The sequence below is a fragment of the Micromesistius poutassou genome (genome assembly GCF_964030765.1).
Source record: "Micromesistius poutassou genome assembly, contig: SCAFFOLD_6613, whole genome shotgun sequence".
In the NCBI taxonomy this organism is placed as follows: Eukaryota; Metazoa; Chordata; class Actinopteri; order Gadiformes; family Gadidae; genus Micromesistius; species Micromesistius poutassou.
Window position 1 is genome coordinate 194 of NW_028180603.1, and position 8412 is coordinate 8605.

The 8412-nt window shown below is 44.3% G+C and overlaps 1 protein-coding gene across 1 annotated transcript; it reads left to right on the forward strand.

The window, feature by feature from the left end:
• Positions 1-271: 271 nt before the first annotated feature.
• On the forward strand, positions 272-6909 carry LOC311370655 (neuroplastin-like; the record flags this gene model as incomplete). Its single annotated transcript, XM_084488998.1, has 7 exons — positions 272-446; positions 1379-1473; positions 2769-2902; positions 3841-4114; positions 6257-6278; positions 6566-6642; positions 6815-6909. Coding segments are annotated over 6 exons (761 nt in total), but the record flags the coding sequence as incomplete, so codon positions are not given.
• Positions 6910-8412: the final 1503 nt, after the last annotated feature.

The following is an 8412-nucleotide window of genomic DNA, read 5'->3' on the forward strand; positions in this document are numbered from 1 at the left end:
ACAATCGAACGGCATGTAACTCAAGTGTTCAATCTTTATTATGTGTTTTTATGTGTAACTCCACCAGTAGCCGTGCCAGTGGTATGTAACAACGTCTCTCTTACTTGACCCTTTGGATCCAGTCATGGATCCAAGGCCTAGCTGTACATCCCGACCCTTGCAATCCTCAGGACTACACACTTGTCCTTTGTAGTCCCCCTCTCAACGTTTTCACTTCTCTCCATCGAGCCACCGATCCGATGTCCCAACGGGCTTTGTCTGACGTTTTCAGAGCCGACCATCACCTCCTCAGAAAGCACCACCCTCCCCTCGGACTCCCACAGCCCCCCCATCACCCTGCAGTGCAACCTGAGCTCCGCCCACGGCGCCCACGAGGAGAGCTTCTGGATGAAGAACGGGGAGGAGATCGAGGAGACGCGCACCGCCAACAGGAACACAGAGTACAAGTGAGTAGGGCTGCTCGGTTATGGAAAAAAACATTGTAATCACGGCTATTTTGGTCAATATTGAAATCATGATTATTCAAACGATTATTTTTGAGTTTGAAAACATGATGCATTCATTCAGCATTTCTCTCCGAAAAAAAAACCACATTGTAAATGAGAACTTAAATAAAAAAATATCCCCTTAAAAAAATACACAAAATGTTCAAATCGAAAATGTTGAAATAGAAAATAATGTACAAATATGTATCCAGCTGTTCTGTAATTTCTATAAAACATTTAATGATGAAATAAATATAATTGTTTGGCGATCGATTCACCCAAAAATAAAAATTGCAATCAAAATTTGATTTTTTTTTTGCACAGCCCTACAAGTGAAAGCTCGGGACACTAGCCCTACGGGGTCCTACGCGATGGGCTACGTTCATAGGGCGCCCTCATAGTCTAGTAGTGGTTACTAGTGCGTTGTTCTTCAAGCCGGAAGGTTCTGGGTTAGAATTCCCAATCTCTGAAGCGCTGTTCCTGTAGGTATCTTCAAGAAATGTGCCCTTTAACCGCTCCTACATGACCTAACCTAACATATCCCAATAATATATGTAGTATTGATTATGCCACCGTCATGATTATGTCCCAGTGTTAGCATGAGGCAAATCAAATGAGAGTCTCACATAATTCTACTGTATGATAGAACAACCATGCATTCAAATTCAAATTTCATGGCTGGACATATTCAGGTTATCTTTATAAAAATGCAGCATAGCCGTTGCTTGCTACACATTAATGGATTTGTTTACCCCACCCTAAGCCCCGCCCACAGAATAACGTTAATGTTTACCAACATAAAAGGGGTCTTTTATGGGATGCGATTTAGCACTGGCCTTCAGAAACGCGCGTGTGTGTGTGAGATTTCCTTTGGTTTCGTTTTTTCTGCGCAGGCTGGTGAAACCAAGAGGAGACGACGCCGCGAGCTACATGTGTGTTTACACGTTCGAGACGGCTCCTCCGGCCAATGCCACCATTGAGGTTAAAGGTATTACGACGTGTGCACCGCCGTGTCCGTTCCTCTGCTCTCCATTGAAGAGCAGCTTCTGTTGTAAACGAACGGGCAGTGCTGACACCTTGAAGAAGGGCGGCCGAGTGTCAAGTGCAGACCTTTTTCATGTATTTTCTTGGAATAGGGGGCATCTCATCGCCCTTGCCGCCTCTCGCTGACCACTGTGCCTGGCTGTCTGGTGCCAGATGGTGCCTTGTCTGTCTGATGGCCAGGGGATTATGTCTCAGTTTTTTTTTTTTTTTTCTCCTGCAGTCAGACGTGCACTGCCTGCATTTGGAGGCAAATTGGATTTCTGATAGTGCCAGCTTCCATTTTACAGGCTCTTCTGCCTGTGTATGTAGAAAGGGTTTTGTTATGGTGTATTGTTCCCTATAGCCATAAAGTAATTATTACACTATGGTATTAATTTAGAATATTAAAGGATGATTCAAACCATAGTTTGAATGCTCATATTGCAAATTGTTACTTACAGGGAACATGTGAATTTGAAAAGGGACTTTTAACTGATAACAAGGCAGTTTTGTACACGATGATATTGAAAACTGCAATCCACTCCTTAAGGAAAGACCATTGTTTATTGTTGACATTGTTCATGTCGAGATTGTAATTCAGCCATGATTTCTGTTCAATTCACCCCCTCTCGCAGTGTACACAGCTTCCAAAATTGGGCAGTTGGCAAGCGTCATCCATTATATTCCAAACGAGTGTTAAGCAGCTCCCATAGCTGTAACTCGGATCCAAGCAAACAACCAAGCAAACACTGTAAAGGTTTGGCTTCCATTCAAACCAAATGCTTGAACAGAATGAGGTTGTCGCACCCTGTGCTGTCCCCGTGTCATGTTATTGTGGGAATGGTGTTGATTCCTCAATCATGTTTAATGTGATTAATTAAAATAATTCAACATTAAACATAAATGGATAACATTCTAAACGGAATGTGACCAACAAAAATGTTTACCACATTCTCCAAGTCCAGTTGCTAATTTTAGCCTACTTTCATTTACCTATTCACCATTTCCTGTTTTACCGAGAAATGGGACTCACCGATGGTTGCATTGCACTCCAAATACAAACAAGGCAAGTGAGCTGTTACCTCTGTGTCCCCAAAGTTGTATGAGGTGTATTGCATTCACGCTGATCATCATCACATAATCGCGACGAACTGGGAAAATGTAGTCCAACCCCCGATGAATGAATTGCACCCGGATATGAAATGGAACCTCATCCTTAAGAACCAACTGGTGGCTCATCGCGACCTTTCCTCGTTTCAGCCGCCCCCGACATCACGGGCCACAAGCGCAGCGAGAACAAGAACGAGGGCCAGCGCGCCGTCCTGTACTGCAAGTCAGTGGGGTTCCCCTACCCCAACTGGACCTGGCGCAAGCTGGACAGCGGAGCCTTCATGGTACGTCCGTCCTCCTGGAAGGGGGGGACATGGTATCACCGCTGGCCTCGATCTATCACTGCTAAATGGATGTTCCCTCTTTTATGTAAGGCGGGAGGTGTGACTCAACACACTGCGGTGCAGGTGCCGAGGCAAAAATAAGCATGAAGGGGCTTTCAGAGCGGAGTGTGCGGTGTGCCAGGTTCACACGTGTGCGTCGTGCGCATCACTACGTCACTTGTGATACAAGTCGAAACACACAAGGGCACAGATGTGTTCACTGCACAAAGCGCTAGCTATGAGTGTAGAAATAGAGTAGCGTAGAAGTTTAGTAGGATGTCGAATTTAGTAACACAGTGTATATTCAGTAATATTCGTTGAGGTGGTTTGTTTCAAGTGTCAAATCAAAGCGTGTCCAACACAGGAACAGTGCAGTATAATGTAGTGTGACCAGCAGCGATTTTCTGCTTGTTTAAACTTTTGACTTTAGAAGACAAGGCTTCTAGTGAAGACTGCAGTCAACTGGAGTCCAGCTGTGTTGATGTAGGAAGCTCAATTAGAAAAACAAATTAAAGCAGTCCCACTTGCCATAGGATTCGCTGCGTAAAAAGATTAGGTAAAACTAAGTGGATCAATGGAACATCTCTACTATAAAGCTCAATAGGTTTTTAATTTTTTTTGAATGTATTCAAATATAGTCATGGTAATTATATTAACTATGACTAATCAACACTAACCCTGTCTGCGCACACACACACACACACACACACACACACACACACACACACACACACACACACACACACACACACACACACACACACACACACACACACACACACACACACACACACTCCCAGCTCATCCAATACTTTGCCTCCAGCTCCCTTTGAGCTTTGAGCGCGCGGCGGTAACCCTCATCATCATCATCATCCTCCTCCTCCTCCTCCTCCTCCCAGGACATCGACAACTCGTCCGGCCGCTTCTCCGTCAGCAACAAGGACAACTACACCGAGCTCCGCATCGACAACCTGGACATCAGCCTGGACCCCGGGGAGTACCAGTGCAACGCCACCAACATGATCGGCACCTCCTCCATCACCTCCGTCCTGCGGGTGCGCAGCCACCTGGCCCCGCTGTGGCCCCTCCTGGGGGTCCTGGCCGAGGTCATCATCCTGGTGGTCATCATCGTCATCTACGAGAAGCGCAAGAAGCCCGACGACATCCAGGACGGTGAGTGACTCATAGGATGATGATGATGATGATGGTGGTGATGGTGTTCTCATGCAGACATTACAGCGAAACGTCTAGCGAGGCCCCCGGGCGCTGGGGGTCCGCCGTATGGTGTCCTCTGATGTAATCTCCTTCACAGCGGGACAGCGCCTTACCCCTGTCACATGATACACACACCCCCCCCCGCGCTCTGCATTCGCTCATCTAGTCTGACCATTTTGGCTAAACACACACCGTATACACACACACTAAGGGACAAACACACAAACAAACACACAAACAGGGACACACGCAGTGACACACGCAGTGACACGCGCAGTGACACACACACACACACACACACACACACACACACACACACACACACACACACACACACACACACAGGGATACACGCAGTGACTCACAGGGACGCACACACACAGGGACACACACACAGGGACACACACACAGGGACACACGCAGTGACACACACACACACACACACACACACACACACAGTGGCACACACACACACACACACACACACACACAGTGGCACACACACACACACAGGGACAACGGCATCAGGTCATGCCTCGTAACCTGTGTCAGCCATTTAATATTCATCAGACACATGACACCGCACGGTAGCAGGAGGCGGACAGAATTCAATTATTTATGGATTTCAAGGGACTCGTCCTCCTCCCCCCCCCCCCCCCCCTCCCCTACAAGTGATCCAAGCGAGGCCGCGTTCCGAGTGCGACCGGCCCGGTATGCCCCGGGTGCTCCAGCCTCTCAGGCCCCCCCCCCCCCCCCCCCCGGCTCTGTGTAAATTTATGCACCAGTGATATTTTGATGACCTTTTCTTTTCAAACAGAATTTCAGCGTTGTCACATGTTGCAGCGCGGTGAGCAGTGGGTAGAAGACACGGTGCATCACAGAAGATTTGATTTATTGTAGTCCTCAACGGAATTACTATTGATTTCATGGGCAGTGGCAGTTTGTTGCCAGATTGGTAGAGTGGATGCTTCGGTTTTTTTTTTTGGGGGGGGGGGGGGGGGGGGTGGGGGTAATCTTCGTTGTGTTTTTCTTCTCAGAAGCGCAGCACATTAGAAAGCATTCTAGCTGTGGTTCTAGGAATAGTAATCAGGTTATAGCTTTGGGTGTTGACGTTTTTTTTAACAGATTACTATATTATTTCCCATCCTCCCCCCTTCCCAAATCGCATAACCCAAAACTCATTTTTGTGGTAAGTGAAAGATTGTGCATGCCTCGTGAACTTCTTAACAAGCCTTCAGTGTCATCTTCTGCTCTCAACTGACCGCATTACATCATTATCCATAGAACTGCTTTGAGCGCCTCAGAACACAAATCCCACACTTAAATTAGTGTTTACATAATTAGTTAAAATGCAGTACACTTTATGTTTCCTCCAGACCTTGTTACATTAGCGGCTTCTCCGGTGTTTCTACATTTTGTCAACATGGTAGCATGCTCATTCTTATAAGCCGCAAGTATTTTGCTTTGACCAACTTACCGTATCGATTCACTATGTCTATAGTGACTTTTGTAAGAGCGTCGTCGTTGTCGATACAAACGGCCGATCGCTTTGTGAGCGACGAGTGTCTGTGCATGAGAAAAGAGAAATCTAAAACTCCTACACCTTCTTCTGCCTGCCCTGAGCCTCACTGTGCATAACACGCTGATTGGTTTCTGACATGTGCTTTTTTTTGTGTGCTGGTTTTCCACTCATCCGCGGTGCTTGTGTGTGACCTCATGCCAGTTTAGTGGTGTCTTCATACACAAGGCCTGTTCACTGTACAGCCTCTTCCGTTGACCCATCGTCCGCCCATGAGCATGAAGGCAACCTCTTGAGTTCAGGAGGCCCCTGAGCCCCGGCGTGTGCGCTGTTACAGCCCCTGCTGTAGCATGCTGCCCTGTGTCATGCTTGAGCTAAAGTACAGAAATAAGGAGTCAATTCATGCATACATTGATTTTTTTTTTTTTTTTTTTAATCATTATAATAATTATTTATTTATTTATTTTGACGTTTGATTATTTCAGATTATTCTAGTTGTTTCTTCTGGTAACTCTTCTATCTCCACTTCTCTGTTTGTGCGTGTGGTCTTCACTTCTCCCTGTGTTCCCTTGTTGCCTCAGATGACGAACCAGCCGGCCCAATGTGAGTGTAACCAAACAGTAATAACTTGCTTTTTAATATCTTGAATCCGTGACTGTTTATTTCGGTCGCCGTTTGAATAGCTCTTACATGTTATCTGCAGTTCGGTCAAGCAGCAATAATGTATTTATTTAATTACATACTTCCTTTTAATTGTTTTGAGTGAAGTTACAACGGAGACAGAGTCATTAGCCAGAGTATTTTTTCTGCTCTGTTTATCACCGAGCAATAATACCAGTTTGCGGTGTTTACGGATTGCTGAAATGTGTATCGATGGCTTCTGGTTTCAGGAAAACAAACTCCACCAACAACCACAAAGACAAGAACCTCCGTCAGAGGAACACCAACTGAGCTGAATGTCCCCCAAGTAAGGCTCTCAAACCTCCCACTGCACCGACGCACGTGAACCCCCACACCCCGCCTGACATGAACGCCCCTCCTGGGTGCGGGTTTCACAACGGTTGTGGTTGTGGCTTGGTGCTGTCGATGTGACACTATACTAACGTTGCGCTTTCTCTCTTCTCCTGTTTTCTTTACAGATAATATAAAATATGTATTGACCACATGAAGGTAAACAAGATGAAAGTGCATAGGATTTTTAAGTTAATAACAAATATCTGCCATTAAAGTATGGATGTGTCGGGGGGGGGTGGGGGGGTGGAGATGAAATGGCTGTACTGTACGAGGCATGCCTTATGAGTTTATTGAGGGAGGGGAGGGGAGGGGGGGGGCCCACTTCGTCATGGTGTCGTTCATGTTCTCTCCATGGTTGCTGCATGCCGTTGTTGATGTTTATTTCTAGAGTTTTCTTCAGGTTTGCTTTTCTGTCACTCTTTTATTTTCTTCATTTTTTTTTTTTTTTTTTTGGACCAGTTTTAAAGGAATAATGCATGCAAGATTTGGACCTTCTGTTTGATACAGAAAAGGCTTTTTCTTATTTATGACTTTTTTTCAAGAGTGGCTCGTTTTAGATCATCTGTACCGGGCGACGTAGAGTAAAGTCAGCTCCGACCGCGTGAGAACACGAGGCCACCGTAACTTGGTATGACAGCTGTGTACAGTTTTATCATTTCACTGCATACCATTTTATAAACTACTAAGCTACTCGTTTCATTTTATCATACGATTGTTACCTTTACATTTTAAGGGCTTTGCATTGTCCCTCTGACTATCGTTTGTTTTGATTCATGAATGCACTGTATGTATTAAATCACTATAACTATGTCGGCGGTTAATATGAAAAGTATGCAGGTAATGCACTTAAATGTTGAGAATAGTAGAAAACAGTATAAACTTAAGAAAATCTGTACTCATATCATGCAAACATATTGGGTTTTTTAAATCATGTGTATTGTATAGCATGGCGATTATCCTATGCAATTATGGCTCATATCAATATATATTATAAATGACATTGCAGCTTTTAATTATCCGTGATAAAGCTTTAAACTAGTTAGATAGAGCGTCGCCGACATACTTCACGGCTGCATGACTTCTCTTTAGCTATAAGGAAAGAGTTTTAAGAGGACCCGTGTCAGGGCTGGCAAATGTAAATCATTCCCGAGATCTCATTTTTAAAAATAAAACATAAAAAAATAAATTGTGTCATGTATTCTCAATGTGTGCGTATATATGAGTGATGTTGTGTTGAATGTTTATATGATTTACTACTCTCTGTGTACACACTGTGACACTAAAACAAGGGTTAGGTTCTGTCCCCCATTAAAGTAGTTAATGAATACTAACCTTTACTTTAAGTTATTATGGGTAGAAACAGCGCCCCTAGGCCAAACGTGTATAATTGAACATACATATTTATTTTGCTAAGCCAAGGGGAAACCATTTTGTTTATCGATGTCCACATTTCTAGGGAAATAGAGAAAGTAAAATCGAGTCTCTGAGAAATAATATTATCAAATAGCTAGTAGGCTATAAAACAAACATGGATCACAAATCTTGTTCGTTTTAATTGTGATTGTGGTGAAAGTAGGCTATCTATCGCAATTAGATACGCTTCTCTAGTGAATTTGCATTTCTAAATTGCAGATAAGCCCATTTAAAATGGTTGAACATTTGATATAAACATACATACATTTGGTATAAAAACTGAAATTATTATTGTTATGGTACTCGGGGG